General features: G+C 34.6%; 3 protein-coding genes across 3 annotated transcripts in view; 1 reads left to right on the forward strand and 2 right to left on the reverse strand.

Moving 5' to 3' along the window:
• The window catches only part of LOC142340099 (uncharacterized), a 30262-nt gene extending 24440 nt beyond the window's left edge, over positions 1–5822 (reverse strand). The window contains exon 1 of the mRNA XM_075390522.1: positions 5045–5822. Within this exon, the coding sequence (XP_075246637.1) occupies positions 5045–5417 (373 nt within the window). The 5' untranslated portion in view covers positions 5418–5822. The remainder of the gene's footprint in view (positions 1–5044) is intronic.
• LOC142339478 (uncharacterized) overlaps positions 1–22883 on the forward strand; it is a 604341-nt gene that overhangs the window by 387094 nt on the left and 194364 nt on the right. The gene's annotated exons all lie outside the window — the stretch shown is intronic.
• LOC142340100 (serine protease 43-like) overlaps positions 14715–22883 on the reverse strand; it is a 36732-nt gene continuing 28563 nt past the window's right edge. Inside the window, exons 2-3 of the mRNA XM_075390523.1 lie at positions 19204–19309; positions 14715–15453 (exon numbers count right to left, since the gene is read on the reverse strand). Of these exons, the coding sequence (XP_075246638.1) occupies positions 14976–15453; positions 19204–19309 (584 nt within the window). The 3' untranslated portion in view covers positions 14715–14975. The remainder of the gene's footprint in view (positions 15454–19203; positions 19310–22883) is intronic.

The following is a 22883-nucleotide window of genomic DNA, read 5'->3' on the forward strand; positions in this document are numbered from 1 at the left end:
GTTCGACCACATGGTGACCATTCAACATGCTCCGAAAGGTTCATTGATAATGGAGTTACATGCCAGCCACACTGTTGCTGGCTGTACTTAAACGGCGAACTTTTTGAACAGTCGATTGAATGCAAAATATGCATTGCGAAGTGCAACGCCTAAGACCTCCAAAACTTGTCAGTCTTGTGAGCTACATAAACCATGCACCGTACAAAATCAAGAAAATCAAATATAATTGGCTTGCCCGATACTCAATGAAATTCAATACTAAAGAATTTTCTCGGTTACATCAACAGTTTTGAAAAATAAACTATAACTGAGTTTTATGAAAAAGCAAGTGGCCCAAATGTATCATAACTTTTTGCTAATCGTACACAACTTCCCGCTGTACTTATTTCAACAAGTTTTGATTAATGCTTGTTGACATAAGAGAACAGGTTAAAAAGTTCTGCCAAAAATGTATTTTAGACGTCATTGAAGCCACTGATAATAAACGTCGAAAAGTTGGTGTAGTAGAATGACTTAAAAAACAAAGAGACATCGTATAGCATGTACTGACGTAGCAAAAAAGGAGCACTAAATTAAACAAAATATCAGCTTCGCATTTGCCATCAACAATTAATACAACTTTCGCATTTGAAGCATATTTTGTTACTAGAACCATTACATCGCTTGGTTTTATAAGTTCCTCAACAAAGTATAGGAAAATTGGTTTTGAGAAAACAATAAAAATCTCTTCAGACGAAGACACAATTAAGCCCAATGAACTAATACCAGAAGAAGAATGGCAGGTCTAGACGCGGCAAGGAGATGGAAAAAAATATGCGAGAAAAGGCAAATGATGCATGAAACAGAGGCTGGGAGATTAAAAATTAGGAGTCATCTTGTCTCCAATCAAACAAAGTGTGCGCCGCAACTCCGTCATTAGGACCAGCTGATGATCTCAGGTTGGCTTGCAAGTGATTGCATCAAGAGGATCCAGGAAAGAATTAGGAGGGGCTAAACAATGTGCTAGCTCTTTGTTCAGTAACCATAATGACAGATGCTTACAACTGTAAATTCGAAGAACAGGGGAAGATTGATGTGACTCCGAAGCATTGACCTGGCAAAATTTAAAACACGGGTTGACAGGGGAAGAAAATTGGACTGTACTCTAGTAGAGGAGGTCCATGATCTTCCGAGAATTCCACTGAAACAAAAACTGAAAAACTTTTCAAGACAGTTGACAAATTTCAAAAAGTAGACTGAAGAATCGAAAAGAAACAACATCAAAGTAATCTCCTCAACACGTTCAAATATCGCTTGCGCAATAAAGCTGAGAGTACCTTAGTCTCCAACGCAACTCGCAGTGCGAAGTCAAATCATCATCCAACCACAAAACGATAACGGGTCACCCGAAACAAAAAAACACTACTTCAATCGCAGCACCACTGCAAACAATGCTGAACTCACTATATCAAGGATAACACCTACAAATACGAGCCTGCAAGAGATACCGACGACAAGATAGGAAAATAGGCAACGTAAAAACCTTAAATGGGGTAAAATGTGGAGCGTCATAGAGTTTGTCCTGCAAAGTGAAACTCATCAACAGCATCACCTCTAGAAAATGAACCAACTGATGTATATGAACAAAAACATCCGCAACTTTGCTTTTTTATTAATTTTTTGAACGTTACTAGCTTTTCATAATCAGCAAACATTGTATATAATACATAATCGGTGATTCATATTGCAAAATAGTAAGGAATTTATATTAAAGGTTTGTTTACAAGAGGGCAAGTGTTATACATAACATTAAGTAATTATTGTATAATTTCAAATGTGCATTGAAATTTCATGGTTTTTACTAAACCTTTTTTGAGGTCATTGGCCACACTTTTTCGCATTATAAAAACTTTTTCATTTTTTTCGATTGGCGTTATTCTCACTGGCTAGTGTTAATTTTTATCGTGAGTTGATGTCCTGTCCAGATTAATGGGTTTTGCAATTTTATTCGCTCCAATTTGCGCTTCATGTACATCTCCTGAATTCTTTATTTAATCCCGCTTGTCCTTCTCAAGCTCACAAAGAGTTTTAGTTCAGCATTAGTTCATTCATCATTTTACATTGTGCTATCTGGTAAGTTATTATTGCCATTGATAAATCACTGCCCTAGGGGATAAATGATGTAAAAAAATTTCAAAGCGAACCATAAATTTATGTAGTAATAAGGCAATTTCAGTGAAAAAAAAATCTCGGCTCTAACGTTTTTTATACACTGAGCAGGTTTTTATTGTGAATTCAAGAGCTTTATGATCAAGTTGAACAGAGTTTACGTCAAAATGAACTCATTGCTGACGAAATATCACAAACTCTATCTTGATTTTACGGAAAAACTTTTTTCTGTCTATCGAGCTTCAGTCGACTGAAACAAATTTTAGCAAAAAAGCTCACTGAAATAGTACAGAAAATAATTTTTGATACTAATCAAAAACACACCGTCTGGATGATCACTTTTGTTAATGGGCGTAGTTTGAAAGTAATATTGAAGTAATATTGTCTTTTTTAGGCCATTATGATTTGTATCATAAAAATAACGAAAATATGCTCGTCTGTAAAAGTAAATACATTAGTAATTATCTCATAATTTGAGAACCAATTCTTTGATTTGATTTGCTGATTTGATGTAACACCCCCACTATGCAGTTTCTGATTGCTATGACGTCTGAGCAGATTTTACTCTGATAAGTGGCTACGCTTATGCTTTATTTGGACCGGTAATAACGGCTGAACAGTTTGTTTTTATACCAGTTGATTAACTGCGTATTTATTATTTATTATAAAGTTGGCATCACGAAGCTGCTAAAAATTAAACACTCATTCTGCCTACAAGGTATAATTGGAGCGAAGCTGGAACAACGGGTCCAGAAAGAAAAGTCCAGATTTTGTTGTTTTGAGTGTCATAATAGTTCCTTTGTCCAATTGAAAAAAAAATCAAAATAAAAAATACTGGTTGGTTTTTCACTAATTTGAAGAGTAAAAATGAATTTTAAAAATCCAAATTGTGAATTGATGACCCAAATTGTGAATTGATGACATAATGTCTGAAAACTGCGGCGCGACCTGTACTCCGAGCAAACAGTCATTTTTTAACAACTTTTAACATATGAATTAAATAACGAAAATCATTTGAAATGCAAACAACAAACCCGACAACCATTTACCTCATGAAAACCTTTAAACTAAACCGCTTTAAATTTCTATCATAACATTGCTTGTAACAAACTATGTACAAAATTTTTTTAGACCAACTGTATGGTTGAAGTTTCTCGTCAATTTTATCCAAGAATAAAAGCATTCTCGGCGCTTTATCGCAATATATACTTGGAGATATCGTTAATTTACAGCAAAATTTACAGTTCTGATACATTTTCCCGGTAGCATAAATAATTATTTTGACAACACTTTTGTTTGCAGTGCAGTTACTCGAACGAAAAATCTGTAGCGATTATCTGAGTATGCGGTATGCTTATGACGGTGGCAAGAAAAATCTAAGGGCACCAACTAAACAAGAACACCCCAACTATTTTCTGACGTTTGATATTGTCTAAAAACTAGTGAAAACGGCAGACATGCCAGACTATTGACTATTCAAAATTACCAATCAGTGTTGTGGAAAAGTAGTTCTAGTTTCTGATTGGCTGATTGTTGAATAATTTGTTCACCATTTTCAGTTTTTGAGATGTAATGTTCACGCTACCTAAATTCTAACTAAAAAAACACCCAGCCAAAACACACGGTTGAATATCGTATACATGCTATAATCCATCAGTGTAGTTTGAATGGGGGCATAAAAATTAAAAATTGACAATTTCGCAACCAATCAGATTTAAACAATTTCGCAACCAATCAGATTTTAAAGCCACATTTTTCATGCATGTTTGTTGACACCAGACTACTCTGAGATTTTTTTTACTGAAACTCGATTTTTCTTTTGCGCTGAGTCTCGTATGTATAATTTTGATATATGGATTGGTTAAGCTCAATCTTTTATTGTAAATTTACCATTGGCGACTTTGTCATTTCGGTGTTGGGTTTATGTGCAACATCACCGGGATGATCCTTCATAGATACCATATCTAAGACCATATATGGTTACATCCAAGTCTAAACAAAATTTTGTGCATGATCTTGTTATGGTTTCTAAGGAGCCATATATGACCGTTGGTATGATTTTCAAGATTTTACATGAAATTGTTAGTTTAGGCAGAGCAGCACGTTTTCGATGGTTTTCCCACCGATGGAAAATTTTATGGTCTGGGATATGATATCCAGCAAGCCATCATGGTCTTAGATGTGGAACCTAAGACGCCATATATGATCCTGGATATGCTTTCAAAGATTCAGCAAAAATGACAAACATTGCAGCCAAATGAAGGCTTTTCAATCCACTAAAACAAATGTTAAGTTGTATGATCTTGGATTTGGTTTCTAAGAAATCATTATGGTCTTTGATATGGTGTCTAAGACACCATATATGAACTTGGATATGATTTCTAAGGAACCATACACTCTATTTATGACTTTGATATGGTATCCAAGATCAGTGTATGGTTGTCAACCCATACCGAATTACCGAATTCTTCATTTGATGCATTTTTCATTTTGATAAACTCTTTAGAAAATCTTCTCATCACAAGATCAAGTAAATAGACCTGCATTTCTAAATTGAGAACTTTATATTTTCAAAAACTACACTATGATGTGGTTATGAGCAAACCAAAACCTCAATTAAAAAATGGAGATGCATATATCTCATCAGTTTATCAGTTTTTTTCCTGCTATTTTTTTCTCCGTTTTACACTCGACGTGAATTATTCTCTGCGTCAGAATAAAGTAGTGAAAGAAATCATCGCTTAAAGTTGCAATTCTTAGAAAATTTTACCATATTCAGAGCATTCGCGTTCCTAAAAAAACAACATTTTTGCTGCTAAAACAATTTATAACTACAATATTCACAGAAATCCTCATTTTAATTTACGGTATGACGTCGACCATGTTATGAACTAACCTCTGATTGACGTTCTAATTGCCTTCTGTTTTTTCTGCTGTTTTTCCAACTCAGTAAGCGCATTTCCATCTTTCAGTTTTTTAGCCAGCTGACTGGACTTGCTCTCCACAAGTCTTAACTGCTCGTAATGACTAATTAACCTCTTATAACTCTCACTGTTAACCACTGCCAGTTGTTTCTCATCTAGGTTGATAGGCCGGACGCACTTTCGGCTACGCTTGATCTTGTCGATGAGTTCTTTAGGGGGTGCTTCATACTTTTTCATTTGAGAGTCAATGTCGGCTTTGTAAGCGTAGTGTTTGTGATACAGGGCTTGAGTTGACATTGCTTTCCGTTTCACATAAGGGCTTCTATTTGGGCTAGTTGTCGCCATAATTTATTCTCAAAAAACTGTCAGTAGAGAAATATTTTCCAAATTTATTCGGAATGTAAAGACTTAGCCGATCTTATCCCTAAATTTGTTTACAATCGATAAAGTGCAACGTTCTCGAAGTCATTTGAACTGAACGATCGAATAAAGTTGTACGAAGGCAAAGTAGCGATTCAAATTATTTAATCAAAAAACTTCTAAAATGTGAAGAAATGCAAATACGCGATTGGCCCAAGAAAATTAGGCGCAATAAAAGTAATCTGCCGCAAAATTGAACAAAAGTTTCAAACTATTTAAAGATTCTTTGTTTTCAAAATGTTATGATAACTTGACTTTAAGTTTAAAGCCGTACACACACAAACAATAAGTAAAATGATACGCGTATTCAATTTAATTGTGAAGTGACCATAAAACGTTAAAACTCGTTCTAAAATTACATCAGCTTTTTCCGCTCAAATAGCTACAATTCTCAGCACTTTTTTGGCTCGAATTACTTTGAATGCGTGACGTTAACAATGTTTTTGAACCACATACCGGCTTTTTATTTACACAATTTGTTGTTTTGACGGAATATGGACGAGTTGTTTACTTCAAAGGACATCCGCTCGTTCAGAATTTTCACGCTGAAAGGTGAAAAAAATAGGAGTTCATTCACAGATCAGCAGGGGTCGATGGATCGTTAAGTCTAGTTATGGTTATAAATTATTAATAAATTGTCATCACAGTATTGAAAGGTGAAAATCACGAGCAAATGTGAAAAGCTTACCTCATAAATCAAAATGGCACTCTAATGAAACAGTCTTACTACTGAAGTAATGAATTTTTTGCATCGATATTTATCAAAATCGCAGATACCTTTCCCGAAAAAGGTGTCCTTTTTGAACACCTGCGCAAATGTATGAAGTGCAATAGTATCACAACAAGTTTGCAGCTGATCATGGATTATAACACGTAATCCATTCCTGAAAATCTGTTCCAGTATATTGTTTTGAACTCAAAGATTGAAGTTGAAACAAAAATAATCTTTTGCTTTGTTGTTTATGGTGACTGAAGCGATTTTGGGAAGCCCATTTTTTGCGTCAAGGTAGAACTTCTGGATACCGAAATTTATCATGTCGAGCGAGCGCCTCTACGGAATCCTTGGAGATCCTTTTGCCAGAGGGCGATCCCTGGTCCTGTATGGAAAATCTTTTTTGGTAAGATAGTGGTAATTGCTCTACATGTATTTGTATGGCATGCTTATTGTTGGTATACATATTTCGTGCTATTGGAGAGCCATTTTAATTTAAACTTGCGTTGTTTATTTGTGGCAAAACCTACCACAATAGATTTGAGTTAAAGCTGAACTTATACCTTACAACAAATGGAATTTAATTCTGATAGAAATTTTTATAGATAAGAGAATTAAACACGTAAAAAAGCGTTAAATTGAATAGAATATAGCGCTTGGTTTTGGCTAATCAAGAGTTTGATTCTATCGCCTCATAACCAGTAAATGGGTTACACTCTAGGAGTTCATCTTCTATGTCATTTTTGTTAGAAATTTCATCAGAATCATTATCAGATTCTCTGATTGCGGTCATTCTTACGAAGCGGGGGTCAGGAGTTTCAGCGTTGTTATTGTTTGTTTCAACTGTGTTTTCAATGTCCCTCTGGTTTTCAATTTCGTATAACTCTCCCGACAACCAGGAACTCAACGATTCATTGACGAATTTGTCTTCCTTGTCGAAGAAATGATCGTGAACAGTAATTATAAGACCAAATGGCATTGTATCAATCCCATTGTCAAGATTAAATCGTTCATCGTCGAAAGCGCTTAGCGATTTTTTTAAAAGGGTTTTTGTATGGAGATGGTGGCTGCTAAAAGTTATTCTAAGGTTCTGCGTGAGAATCAGACAACCAAAGGAGACAGTTTCTTTGACTTTCTCATGCGTCAGTTGTCGTTGGGGTAAAATTGTGAAGCCTTTGGCTGATTTCTTCTCCCCACCATATAAATTGAAATTTTGAACATTAGGAAAAGTACCAACTAACAAGTTGTATTTTGATACGCAGGAGTGTAATGAAAACTACTAACAAAATGCAAATGCTGAGTAAAGCTTCGGCTTGAGAGCACAAAATTCTTGAGTAGGTGCGCTGACAAACTGGTCTCTAAACTTCAAGACGATACACTTGTTCACTTTGGAGAAAAGCGGGTGCTTTGGTGGGTATATAGAAAAGTAGAAATGTTGCAAAATATGAATACTTCGCCGTATATGTTTATAAACGTCTATTGTATTGATTCGATGTAGCAATGAATCCGTATCAGAGTAGAGAGATTTGCAATCCAAAATTTGGTTTCATCACTGTATAGTTGAATTGAAATATGTGCAGCTTGGCCAGATCCAGTGCAAATGTCCCTACAATAGTGGGTTTATTCCAATAAATCTCGGTTTTGCAATTTTTTTGCAGCCATGCATTCTCCAAAGATTTTGAACAATTTTATTTGAAAAAATTGCGACCTTTGTAGCGCGCAAGTTTTTCCAAACGCCAAATTTTTATGATCTATGAAATATCTATAAATTTGAGCCCATTTAATTATAGATTTGTACCAGCCAATAAATTAGCGTGTAGGAGTTTTTCAGGCAACAGCGTTTGAATGAGTTTTGGCCCAGATGGCTTTCCAGGTAAGTGCATCTGTACCTTCAAAGTTTTCTGGTAACCGCTAAGCCAAGAATGTTTTATTTTCAATTAGGAGTGCGCCAGAGGGAAATCTTAATGAGCTTCATTAATTTCGGGTGAATAATTAAAATTACCTTCAACGATGTAGCCATGCTTTGCGTTTGGCAACTTTTTGAGTATTTCATCAAACCTGATGTGAGCGTCTAGCCCAAAAGGCTTCAGTGGCAAATGGTCGTTTTGCATCACGCTGCCGTAGAGGTTATTTGCGTCTAGCATCAACGCCTATATAGACGGTTTAGAGGCATGATAGTTTGGCCGATGACAAATTTTTGCTTGAAAGAGCCGTTGCTCATAGACTGAAGAGAGTCCTCTGCGCATCATGTTCTCTACACGTTCAAGTTGTTCTCGCCCAGATAGCAAATGCAAGTCGGGGATGTATACAATGAGGAAGGCATCTTCTGATAAACATGATGTTCCATAGTACTGTGCACGGTCCAGGCCGTACGTGTCATAGCAGACGTCTCTTTCTTAAAACCTGAGAGAATTCTACCAGGAGGAAAGAGTCGCTGATTATTTACAGGTCGTAGTCGCCGATGTTTTGACAACCAAAAAATTTGTTTGAGCATGATTTTAGTTGGTTTGGCTGATGGTGACTTCACAGCCAAGCAATGTGTTTTACAAATCCCTTAAAAGCAGCAAAATTTATTCTTCATAAAACTTGTTTTGATGTGATGTAGGATTGACAATAAAAACCTTTTTGGAAGAGGTTGAAAATCGATTTCGGTATAAAATTAACACTTAAGAGCATATAATGTCAAAACGGTTGTCAGGCAAATCAGCTACCAAGGACTCAAGTGGTTTGGGAATACAGTTGAACGACTAAAATAGGATTGTGTACTCGAAGATGGGTACTTGTTGTCCGGCCTCCAAATGAAAGTTTTCTATGAACACTCTGATAGAGAGTGATTTTTATTGTTTTTGTGAGTAGAAGTTATAACTTCAAGATTCGCTTCCAGCTCATACTCTTTAAGTGCGAGACATATCTGATGAATATCATACTTTAAGGTATTGTGATCAATCATTGGTGTAAAGTAAGGTGTTCCGCAACGAGTGCTACAAAGGTACTGCGCCCAACCTGGAAAATGACCACCATAAATTATTTCTTCAAACAGTTAACTCTTATGGGTACAAAGTGCGCAGGAAATGCTTTATCGTGTTCTATGGCTGCTATGGCATAACCAAAAGATTCATGTTTTTCAGTTGCTACTGTCTGAGAAATAGAGGGTGAGAGTTGTGCTGTAGCAACAGGAACAAAACAAGATTCTGTAATCAAAGTATAGAACAAGAGGAAGAAACCAGCGTGCTTTCCAGTTGCGGAATTGCAGCGAATTGTTGCCTGCTTTTGGCATAACAAGTTTGGCTGCTGCATGTCTGCTGCATGGTTTAACCTGGTTTTGATTTCCGTGTTTCTACAAAAATGAAAACAATTTCAACACACACGTTGTGCTGCTTAGTGCTCTATACCTTTGAACTATGCGACAAATTGTTCGAGATTCAAGATGAGTACGTAGTGATGGGCATTCTAATCGTTGAGGAGAAGTAGATCTTTTCTGAAGGATTTGTTTTGCCTTTTTAGAGACGTAAACCAGCACCAAACGTGTTCCTTCAATTCTGCGAGCAAAACAATTTTATGAAAATATAAACGGGTTACACATTTTGATTTATTTAGCAGAAACGCTTGATTTCTATTGAGATTAAAAAAAGCACTGACTCAAAAACAATGGCGCGAACTTTGTTTGCGTGTTCAAACTACGATATCCTGTTTACCGACATCGGTTTTTGATAGTCTCCGAATGGTTCTCGTTCTGCAATCTTGTACGAATCTGGATTTGTCTTTTCAATTCCCTATTGACCCTCTGGCAGTAAATTGATTTGATTTCTGAGTTGATACGCAGTAACGAAATAAAAGAAGAAGGAGTTTTGGTCAAAAAACTTTTGTATGTCGAGCAATGACTAGCATCTGTTTAAGAATCCAAGTAGAGCTATAAATAGCAACGCATGCCTGGTGGCAAAGACGGCTATTTTGATTTCCAGTGTACTTTGCATGCAATACATTCATTGCCCTGTGATGAAAACATAAAGAGAGAAGTGAATGATCTCATTCAACGTCTAAAAAAGTTCGCCGGTTGAGAGTCCATCCAAATACACTGTTGTCATTTTAGAGCCAGCAAAGAATTCGATAGCTTGTTCTTCGTTGTTGCTTTCATTTTTTTCTTTGTAGGGAGCCAGAGGTGGAACAAATTGAACTTTTTCGGCTTTATTTAGAAAGTCGCTGTCTATGAAATCAGCTATGATGTCTCTTTTGTTCAGCATGAACTCCTTGAGATCTTGGACGTTCTCGGTTTCATCGGTAGTGAAAATTTGAAGTGTTCCATGAAAAACGGATTTTGTTGGTCTTCGGCTTGATCCACTAGTTCTCGAGGACACTGCATGTTGATCTCTTAAAAGTGTGGCAAAGCGAACAAAAGAACAAAAACCAACGTAGCAATGGAGACAACTTTGTACTAATTGATTATGTCGGTTTCCACAATTTCATTCGAGACTTCGCAGATCTGGTAAAGTGAAATCACAGTGTTCACAGCGGTAAACTCAGCGGTAAACTCCGGCTTCATCAGGATGCAAGTTCATTTTGTGGCAATTGCGGTTGGCGTAAACGTGAATTGGCGTTACAGAATTTTCATGGAAAACTCATAGTTGAATCAAATTGATGACAAAATGGTTTTGAGTTCCAGCTAAACCAAACATAAAAATCTCTAAAAGTAATCAACGTCATGATTGCTTCAATTTGAAAACATGTTCTGAGCGAAGTTTTTGGGGACAAATTTGCTTTCCATTTAGCAAACAAAAGGACTACATAAGTACTAACATCATTCGGTAAGTATCACAGCCCAATAAATTAAAGTAGGAGACTGATGAAGCTTTAAAATGTACCATTTCTAAACCCGTATTAGAGTGTTTAGCTTGATATGCAATTTTAACCCCTGTTTTTCTCAAATTCTTTCAGGCGCATCTGAGGGCGTAGATTGTTTTGTATGCAATTCGATTTGCATTCAGGTTTGTTATTCTGACAAAAGAATTTTCCAAATCGACTTAAAATACAAATATCAATGTTTGCCATAATAGCAGGGGCAATATATGCGTAATTTCTAAGCATTGACGTCTTTCAGCAATCCCTATATGGGCAAATAGTTTTATTGTTGTTCAGGTGTGCAACTGAATACCTCTTTTTGGGGGATATAAGAATTGATCCTAACCGTTTTCTAAACTAAATCATAAAAAACATTTGTGACCATAGTTTGTTTTTTTTTTAAAACAAGTCTCATCAATGTTTACTGGATGTTGTAACAGAGTCAATTGAGTGCCGAAAAATCTTCTGAAAGCAAGAAAAAGGTCTTTAAAAATAAAAAAACTGATATTTTTGTTTTTTTTTTACAATTTTTAATAGAACTCATACTTGACGAACATATAGCTTCATCATGCTTATGATCAGAGTTTCACAACGTGAGATATTATGAAGAATAATTTTTTTACAGAACTTTGAATGATTCCCGGATCACAATTTTCACTGCATCTGGCAGTCACATGTTTCCAGGGTTCTTTGGTTTAATCATAATATCTTTTTACTTCCGTCACATGACCATCTGAAAAATTCATTCTGAACTTGTTTCAGAAAAACAACAACTCAATTGATTTTTTAAAACATTTTTTCGTTTTTCCTCAGTGATTTTTACGAGCTCCTTCTAAAGTAAAATCTCCAGAATCGTAAAAAAGCATACGGACAACCTTGCAACGTTAAAAGCTACATGCTTTCAATTAATCCGACAGAAAAAAATATTTTTCTAATTTTGTTGTTTTCACAATTTTTTTTCTTTTTTAAAAACACCCTCTTTTGTTACGATGTATTTGATGGGAGCAAACAATTGCAGCATGATGTTTAACATAGTGTGAGATACTTACCATTAATTTTCTCGTCAGTCTTCCACTTGGAAGGTGCTAAGTTAAAGAAGAAAAAAATATGACTCAATAAAGATTTTCCTCTCTTTGACCCGGAAATTTGCTTCTACAAAATTTTTATTCAGGGGTATTTTGAAGAACAATCTACGATCACCAAAATTTCTCCTTACAGAATTATCCAGCTTTTTTATTTTCATCGTTTTTTGCTTTTGTTCCAGATTTTAAAAATGATTTTAACTATTTGATCAAAAAAAGTTTCAAAAAAGAAGTTACCCCTACTTGATTTTGTTCGGGGTTTAGGTTGTAGACCACATTGTGCACTATAAAACAACTTATTTACATGTTTATTCATCTGCAAATTTTGTCACTTTTTCAGTATTTCAAAAAAACTTTTTTCTACTTTGCTTTAGTCCTAAAAAAATTGCAGTTTTTAAAAACTAAAACATTTTTAAACAAGCTAAATATTTATTTTGTTCACAAGAATTATTTAATCTGATTTGCAAAAATCAAAAAAAAAATATTCAAAGAAATTGACACAGCAATTTCAATGAAACAAAATTTGGACTGTTCTTGTGAGCAATTTTTCACAAAATCAGAAGAATAAATTGAGAGTTCAAGTTTCTTTTCAGAAGTCCTAATCAAAGATTTCCTAACAGGGCCCATTAGACCTTCTTTTTCTTGGCGCGAGAATTACTTTCAGCTTATCGGAGTTGTCCGGTGTTGCGGTTACAAAGATTGAACCGGTTAATAACTCTGTTCTTCTGCATTCATTTTCTATTGTTTCATGCATGTTTTTGTTTACAGAAATCATTGCTGGTGTCGTTGAACCTGAGACAGATGATGTTCTGGAGTCAGTCGAAGACAAATTTTGCATCAAATGTTTTTCAGTATGTAGAGAGCTAAAATTCCATGTAAGAAGATTTACATAAAACAGTTTCCAAATCTATTACCTCGTTCTGCAAGAGAGTTTGAAGTGGTGCTGTTTTCTCTTTCCCTTTGACATAAAGTTTCTCCAACGGAAACTAAATTTTATGTTTAAAACCAGTAGTGATAAGTGCCGCTGTTCCAAGAAAAACCATGTGAAAATATAGTAACGACCTTAAGAGATCTCCTGTCATTAGCGGAATTTGAGTTCTAAGAAACTGGGGGAAGAAGAAGAATAATTGTTTGATGAAATCGATAACTCTTTTATTATAAAAGCAGTCTTGTAACGAAAAACTTCAAAGTCTAAAATCACTATTTCTTGCTTCAGCTGTCTAACGAAGTGAACAACATTTGAACGTTTTCACAAGAAAACAAAACGTCAATCACGTGATATAACCCACTCGTTCGTAATTGGACCACGTAATTCAAAGGCGTATCTAGGGCTTTTATGACTGTATTCCAAAAAGGACCACAGGCATCGTGGAGTAGAATTTTTTGAGCGATTAAAAGAAGTTGTCCAGTGACAAATTATCAATTCCAATAAGACCACCATACGCTCTGAGCTTCAATGTTGCCTCCTAATCAATATAAGGATCAAGGTATGAACCAGCAGCTAGAAAATACTGAATCTTTTCACCGTACGTTAAATAATTGTTTTTAATCTGCAGGTAAATTTCGTGAATATTTTCTAGATCAATGGTTGCAATTGTTATGGCCATCCTTTTCAAATAATATTCTTCGAAAATGAATCTTAATCATCAATTTCTTACTTTTTAGGATAACCTCCCACTCCCCACATGAGTTTGGCGTTCCAACCATAGTATATTTCGAAAAACAGTGAGCCAGACAAATACATTAAGCGAAAATACCACTCTTATCGTCAGCGATCTCCTCCCTCTCCAAAAACGCAAAATTTATTTACCAACAATAAGCCTGGCAGATAATACATGTAGCGCAATTACCACTTTCTTAACTAAAAGGGGATCAGGGAGCTCCCTCTACCAAAAGGTTGTCGAAAGATCTCCCCATCCCGATCTTATTGCTGGTTAAAAATTTGTCGTCTTTCTGCGCCAATGCTGAGATAAATAAAAAGAGACAGAGTTTTGATCAAATTTTTCCCAGGATCGAACCTGGTTACTATCAACAATATCAGAAATAGTTTTACGTGAAAACTATGAACTGAATGAGTATTCTTCGCGTTGCTATTATGAACTAAATATTCGTTCAACAATTGCGAGGCGATCAGTAAGTAGTCAACTAAAATTAGGAATAAGTGCACTAGAAATAGGTTTAAGGTTATAATTCAACGTGAACTAAATTAAAAATACGTGGTGTTAGGTATCAGATAAATTGACAATTAAAAGCACCCTAAAACACTCATATGTAACACAGCAAAAGAGACTTAACCTTGCTGGAGCTCCTATGTATATTATCAGTTAAAATCCTAAGTTAAAATGGTTTTAAAATTGGCTATGTTTTTGTTTCCTTTATCATGTGTGAACAAGCTAATTGGCATAGCGTAATTAGAAGTAATTAGCGTAATTAGAAGTTTGCACAGAGTAATTAGAAGTAGCAATAATCCATTCCACATTATTAGGCAAAAATTTTAAGGTTCTCTTAAGCATAATAGTTATAAATGGTAAAATTATACTACAGGGGGGGGGGGGGGGGGGGGGGGGGGGAGGGGGGCTATCAACTGGGGGATAATCCGGCTATCAACTGTACCGCGACTCTCGATCAGTGCAATAAGTTCACAGCGACTTCACCACCCTATTCGAGAGCAATTGCTTATTTTGCAAGATTATCCGAAAACCGAATAACTTGCTAGATCAGCAATATCTTGCCAGACGAATGCTTGTTTTGCAAGATCTTTTTTGGATGAACATTTCGGCTGGCACAATTCTACAGAAGCCAACGAAATCTTACAAGATAACTATGTGTTTGAGTGGCGGAGAGTTTCGTAATTTATTGATAATTCCAGTTTGTAACTGAATCTATCCAATCCCTTAACGGCTCAATGAGTGTGAAATGATTAGGAATGGAGCATGTTTTGTTGACGTCATTTGCAGTCCACCACCATCGAGTTGCCACTCCAAAAAGACATTCTGGCTGTCGGGTTTCACAACTCAAAACATACAATGGGTTACCTTTGTCCCCACCGCATAGGGAGCTATTCGCCATATTGGGCGCGGGGTTAAGTTGCCCACGAGCATAATCCTGACCAAATAAACGAGAATATGTTGTTTCTATGAGGTAGTCTGGAAAAGTATGCTTGCGCTCGTTCTGTATGACTGTGGATTGGTTCCATCCCATTCCGCATGTTCCAAGTATGACGTCATCGTAGAGTCTGTTGCGACACATCGGTATAAGAGAACCGATTCCTCCAGAAAGTATATTAGTCTGTGTTTTGAGTAGTGCTAAATTTGCAGTGTGAGGTATGTACCTGAAAAATAATGTAAGCTGCTATGTACCTTGTTCAGTGTAAAACAAAAAAAAGTCAACAATGAAAAAAAAACATATCCGTTATCTTTTCAGTGGGAAACCAATAAATGTGGGATTTTTTTCGCTATTTTTCCGCCCATTTCATTTGAGGGATTACAACTTCCCGTGATCTTCAAATACTATTATCAAAATTAAGTAAATCTAGATTTCCTTATGTTTTCTTTTCCTATTTTTCGGTTGGGAGGGAGGGAGGAGGAAAAGGGTCGATGAACTGCCTTCAAAATTACACAGAGGAGTCACTGTCATGAAAGCAAGTGGGAGTCTCACAACACACTCACCGCTAATTTATGTTGTTTTGTTGGGGACATATTTTTCCTATTGGTCATACCTTTGCAATTATTCCTCGATACTTACTTCTTCTGAGACTTTTTGTTTGGTTGCTATCGAACCCGTTAACTGATTTCCTTTCCGCCTGTTTGGTCAGAGGTCGGGCGGATTTAGCCAATTAATGAATGAATTTCGGTTTGAGCCCTGCCCCTCAATCGGCATTCCAAACTCACTTTATATATATTACCAATTATTCCAACTTTTTTTCAAAGTGGGAGAATATATATGCGAGGCCGGCATTTTTTCTTGAGTCAATTTTTCTTTCCTTTATTCTGCATTAAAGAGAAAAAAGAAACATCTTTTTTTTAGCCCTTAGAGATTAGTTTTGATTTTCATGAAATAAATTTCAATTTTTTTTGCAAGTTAAAAAAGGGGGAGTTGCTTTAAAAACTGAAATTGCAAGGACAACAGGAAAAAAAATAAACTTATTGTCTAGGAAGAGTACTGGGGTAAGGTTGAAGGGATATTAAATAACATTGATAAATAAAATTTCGCAAAAAAACGGTTATTATCATATGAAATGTTATTTTATTCGATTGTGCAAATTTGTTTGAACACAAAACAAAGAGAAAAATTTCCTTGTAAAAATTATGTGTTCAAAAGACAAAAAACTAAAAAAGAAAACACAAGGCTTATTTCACCTTTTGTGGACTCATTCTCTTCTTTATGTGTCAAGTTAAATTTATACTTTTTACAGTTCAATAGAGGTTTTATTTAACCGAAAGAACAGTTAAATAGACGACAAAATTTTATTTAAATTTTGAAAAAGAGAAGAGGAACATCTCCTGTCCTTTTTGTTGAAATCCGAATCGAGCATTTAAAACTATTCCATATATTTTAAGTTAATTTTTTATTTTTTCTTGCCACAAAACATAGCTAAATGAAAACCTAGATGTAAAAAAAATTGATAGAAAACAATTTTTCCAGGAGATTGAAGAGGGTCAAAAAAATTGCGATTTGTATGTTCACTTTTTTGGTTAAATTCTGATTTTTTATAATTTTTTTCCGAAAAATTAAGGCCTGCATATCAAAAACGGGAAAACGATTCAACGGGAAAATGATAGGAAATTTATCATAACTCTGTTGAATTAGGAAATAGAAAGGACAATAGTTCTTTCAAAGAAATTTTAAGTTTGTAAATTGTTGTGGGTACCTACTGCTAAAGCTCAGACACACGATTGATCTTTTATTTCAAATTTCTTTTGATAGAACTTTTACTGATTTGATGAGTACTTCATATTTGAGACGAGAACAACAGGCAACATAAAATGGTGAGAAGGAAGGGTAACTTGTTTTTTGTTTTATATTTTGTTTTTTTTTATTGTTCCTGATGCTTTGGACGAGTTAGATTCAGGCACTCCGGTTGCTCTAAGTTGAACACTAATTTCAGTCAAAAAGAATATCAGAATAAACGAGAAGTGGTAACCCGTATAGTATCGCTTTAAGCAAGAAAAAATGAAAATCTCATATCAGAATTTTTATGGAAAATCAGAGAATAAGGCTTTGATTGTGAGTTTTTGTACTAGTTTATGCCATGCATTTCAACCCTTCCTCGCCAACCTTATGCGTTAGTTTAACTTAAATTAGTAAATGTTTTGGTTTTTCTGAGTGTAGAAAAAACATACCAACAAAATCTACCAATTTGAGGAAAGAAGAAAATATTACTTTTTTACCCTCCTTGACTTCAGAATTGAACTGATTTTAATACTTACTCTGCTCAATTGGTTTTTCTTTGTTTTGGTAGATCGAAAAGCAGAGAATTTTTTTTAAATGAGGTAGAGAAGATTTTTTTCTAAGTTGTCGTAAAATACTAACTACAACTCAGTCCTCAGTTAAATAGCGATTCTATATGACTAAAAATAGCCAAACTGAACAGATATTGAAAGTTGAAATCAAGAAGAAGGGGTTGAAAAGCATTCACTTGAGAGAAACAGAACGAAAATTTTATCTGTCAACAATTCAGTTTTCTTCTCAACTTATGCCTTGTTGACTTTAGAACAAGTTTCCTCCAAATGATTGAACCGAAAACTACGGAATTCACTTTCGTGAGGTAGTTAAATTACAAAGCGGCAGTAATTCAGTAAGAAAATTATCAAAACCTTAAAATCATTTTTCTCGGATTTGTCACGCTTATATTGAAAAGAGAAACCTTTTTGGTATTGTTTGATTGAAATTGTAGAAACTATGAAAAAGACAATTGAAATGAAGATCTTTTAAAACAAAGATCTGATTACAAAACTGAAAACAGTTTTCTAATTTTTGCTGAGTTTTTGATATTCTGTAAAATTTTTATGAAAAAAAATTTGAATCGATCTTTAGTCCAGTTGATTCGTAAAGATTACATAAAATTGTGCAAACTCTAAATGATAAAAATTTGATGGGGAAAACAGTTACTTATTGTGCTATTTCTAATGTTTAGACTGATCGCTGCATTTTTCTATCGAGAATCAATTGACCATGCATTTGTTTTAATATCTGTTAGAACTATATCAAAATGAAGGCTGTGATTCTTTTTTGATTCAATAATGAATGCAGATACAATCAAGGCAGCTCCAGAAAAATTGCTTTTGAATTGAGTTTTAACACTGAGAGTCAAAAGAGCTTTTCTTCTCAGAACAAAGGAAAATTTCTCAGAACAAAGGAAACTAAATTGAGGCGTACGTTGTAAAAATCTGCGTTATGCACAGTTTAGCAAGAGTCATCTTGTTCGTCTATCTGTTTGGCCACATTTACTTGATTTCTGTTCTGGTCCCATTAGAACTATTTTGTTTGTTCCGTTTTTTTGCAGTTCATCTATCGCCAGTATATTGCGGAGAGTCTAATACCTCTCACTAGCGTCTAATTGGAAAGTTCGCTTTTTTTCTTGTGAAGCATAGTCTGTTTGCTCTGGTTCATATTTTGTTCAAAGTGTCTTTATATCGCCAAAGTCTAGCAGTCGATATGTCCAATACATGGAATTCGTTCTGTCCGGTCTGGCCACAGTCCATCTTACTTAAACCCTTGGGCTCGGGACCTTATCACGGGAGACATTTTCTCCTTTACTATACACCATTATGCATTAACGAGTTCCTTTTTTCTCGTTAATTTAAAACAATGACAATAAAATTTATCAGCTAAGTGGGCGGGCTAAATTCTGTGTCTGCATATTATAGCTCCAATCTCATCCTTAGATTGGGATTCTAGATCAAAGTGACATCTGACCGTGCCGTCCGGGACCCAAATGACCCCTGATCATACAAATTCCAGAGAATTTTCCAATCTATCTAATTCGAACGCACGATGCGCATGTGCGTGCTCGAGGATGATTTGATCAGAAATCGCTTGGGCTGCGACCTCAATTTGCGGTAACATCCAATTTACTAACCAATTTGAGTAGTAGATGTCTCTGGGTTTGGAGTATTTAATTAGCCTCCCATCAATTTGGTGTGCGCTTCTAGCAAAGTCTCTCACTTCAATCACTATTTTCGAAACTAAACATTTCACACATATGTTCAATCTAAAAAAGAGATTGGTGCTTTTATCTGATACTAACAGGTCCGTAAAGGCTATCTAAAGGCATCTTATCTTGAAACTTTAACAACTGATATTCTCATTGAAAACTTATTCGTGATAACTGGTGTACATGCGATCGTTTCAGTGAATTTTTTCGCTAAACTAATTTGAACACAAAAACAAAAAATGAAGAGAGCCAAATATGTCAAAGAAAAGTTTTCTGCGAGTTAAGAGTAATCGACGTTCTCACAGAGCATTACAAAATCAAATCAGTTAGAATGAGGTATAATGAATGAGGTATAAATAGATTTAAAAATACGAAATAAACCGGAAAGACAAAGAACAAAAGAATGTTGAAAGCAGAGAAGGAAAACAGAAAAAAAGAGTCTGGTAGAAAGCCAATGGGAGCGAAAAGCGAAAAAAGGAGAATTAACGAGAAAAAGAGAAAGAAAAATTGGAAATGATGAGTGAGGAAAAAAAGAATACAATACAACAGAACTCGTAAAAAATCAAGAACCCACAATTAAGAAAATCGACAGGAACAAAAACTGAATCAAAAACAAACAAATAAAAAAGAAAAGATTAAGTTAGTAAACAACCAAAAAAAGAAAGAGGGCGAGAGAAAGAGAGAGAGAGAGAGAGAGAGAGAGAGCGCAAAGAAGAAAAAAGAAAGTGAGAGAGAGAGAGAGAACGCAAGAAAAAACGAAAGCAGCAGAATAAAGGAAAATAGGAAAATGGGAGAGCAAAAAAAATAAGAAGCCAAAATCATTAGAAAGAAAGTACAACAACAGCGAGATAGTAAGCAAGGGCAAACAACAAAATTTTGAGTGCAAAAAGAAAATATCACAGTTAGTGAAAACGCTTGAAGAGCAGAAGTAGAAGATCGGACAACAGAAAAAAGAAAAATAGAGAAAAACAACTCAGGAGAGGGAGAGATACAATAGTTCATAAGGGAAAAGAAAATAGATCCTGGATGAGATAATGAATTCCACTTCTCAAAAAGGGTGGAAATGCAAATGAGAACACAATGAAACTGCCCAAAACGATCAATATGATGTTAAAAAGGAATCGTTGGCAACCGTTGCGAATGTTTTCACGGCTTCAAGGCAACAAACACAGATTTAAATGGCTGGCTAATGCCATCAAAAATATTTTCCTCGAAATAATTAAAGAAGGAAAATTATATACCTATCTTGTTTTGTGTGCACTAAATTAATAGTAATAGCCCTTAAAATCAAAAAGTTCTCTACTGAGCGCTAAAAAATTGTATTGATTTCAAGACTGCAAATTTGTCATACATAGTTTTTGTCACCTAAATTCGGTTTTTACATTGGCACCTTTTGGGTCTTCAACACTTCACAAATTTTGTTCGCTGAATTCTTCTTTATTTTAAAAATTTTCGAACGGTGAAACTTTGACAAATCAAATTTCCATTAGCCACCTTTTAATCCTTGACGTTTCTGGTGACTTACCCTTCCTTCACAATTTTCAGAACCACCATTTTCATCAACAACAATTTTTTTTACAATGATTTGCGAAAAACAATGTTTTTTTTCGGTCATAAACCCTCCTTGTCTTGGCCAAATTTCGATCAATTACCGTTTCAGTATCAGAAGTTTTTCGGTCACAGACCGTTTTCTGAAGAAAATTTTAGTCACAGACCTGATTCTGATCATTTAATCGGCCAATGATTTTTTCGACGCTATTGTTTTTTTAAACACCGATCATTGCCTTCTTAAAAAAATTTTGTCAACAGGTTTTTTCGCAAGCGCAAGGCGTTTTTCGGTAGATGACGCAACTTCTAAGCAAAATTTTGGGCCAATGATTTTTTTGCAACACTTTTTGGTCAATGAACAATTGTAAAATTTTTTGCTAAATGACTTTTTAAACCTCAATCAGTCAATGACCTTAAAGCACAATTTTTTATTCATTAACGCCAATTAAGCAACAACTTAACCGTGCTCATCGGTAGTACTGTTAAAATTTGTTGCTAAGTGATGCCTCTAAAACATGTTGTTTTTTATTTTCACGAGATTAACACATAGATGTTGTTTATGCTCACAATTTAACAAACAGTTCAGCAAAAACTGCTGAGAAATTGCTGACAAATTGATTAGATCTATGATTGCTCTCTAGTCAGTTATGAAGGTACCTTTTTGCGGTTTCGCAAAATTAAAAAAACAATATCTGTTCCTTTGTCTGTTTGTTTGTTTTTTGATTTTTGTTTGCTTGTTGCTCGGTTGGTCTGTTTGTTTGTTTGAATGTTTGTTTTTTTGTTTGTTCGTTCGTTCGTTTGTTTGTTTGTTTGTTTGTTTGTTTGTTTGTTTGATTGTTTTTGTGCTTGATTGTTTGTCTGTTTTTTGTTTGGTTGTTTGTTTCGTTGCTCATTTATGTATTTGTTTACTTGTTTGCTGTTTGCTTGTAGTTTGCTCGCTTGTTTGTTTGTTTTTCTTTGTTTATTTGGTTTTTTAATTATTTGTTTTGTGTTCATTCGATTCTTTGTTTGTTTGTCAGCTTGTTTGTTTTTTGTCTGCTTGTCTTTTTGTTTGTTTGTTTTTTGTTTGTTTGTTCGTTTGTTGTTCGTTTGTTTGTTTGTTTGTTTGGCTGTTTATTTGTTTATTTGTTTGTTTTTTTATTTGTTTGGTTACTTGTTTTTTTTTCTCATAAGTTTATTTGTTTCTTTGATTGCTTACTTGATTGTTTATGTGTTTTTTTGTTTGTTGGTTTGTTTTCTGTTTGTTTTTTGGTTTGTTAGTTAGTTTTTTGTTCGTTTTTTTCTGTTTGTTTGTTTGTTTGTTTGTTTGTTTATTTCTTTGTTTGTTTGTTTGTTTGTTTAATTGATTGTTAGTTTCTTTGTTTTGTTTGTTTGTTGGTTTGTTTGTTTGTTTGTTTGAAAATTGCTCGCTTGTTTGTGCGTTTTTTCTTTGTTTATTTTGTCTGGAGTTGTTTGTTTTGTGTTCACTTGTTTTTTTTCTGTTTGTTTGCTTATTTGTTTTTTTTGTTTGCTTGTCTTTCTGTTTGTTTGTTTTTTTGTTTGTTTGCTTGTTTGTTTTTTTGTTTGTTTTTGTTTGTTTGTTTGTTTGTGTGTTTGTTTGTTTGTAGTTCGCTCGCCTGTTTGTTTGTTTTTTCTTTGTTTATTTGTTTGTTTGATTATTTGTTTTGTGTTCATTCGTTTCTTTGTTTGTTTGATTGCTAGTTTGTTTTTTTTGTTTTCTGGAATTTTTTGTTTGTTTTGTTTGTTTGTTTGTTTGTTCTTTGTTTGTTTGTCTGTTTGTTTGTTTGTTTGTTTTTTGGTTCGTTTGTTTGTTTGTTTTTTTGTTTATTTATATGTGTGTTTGTTTGTTTGTTTGTTTGTTTGTTTGTTTAATTCTTCGTTTGTTTGTTTGTTTGTTTGTTTAATTGTTTATTTCTTTGTTTGTTTGTTTGTTTAATTGATTGTTAGTTTCTTTGTTTTGTTTGTTTGTTGGTTTGTTGGTTTGTTTGTTTGTTTGTTTGTTTGAAAATTGCTCGGTTGTTTGTGCGTTTTTTCTTTGTTTATTTTGTCTGGAGTTA

Source organism: Convolutriloba macropyga, chromosome 5 (assembly GCF_964194025.1).
Source record: "Convolutriloba macropyga chromosome 5, txConMacr16.3, whole genome shotgun sequence".
NCBI lineage: Eukaryota > Metazoa > Xenacoelomorpha > Acoela > Convolutidae > Convolutriloba > Convolutriloba macropyga.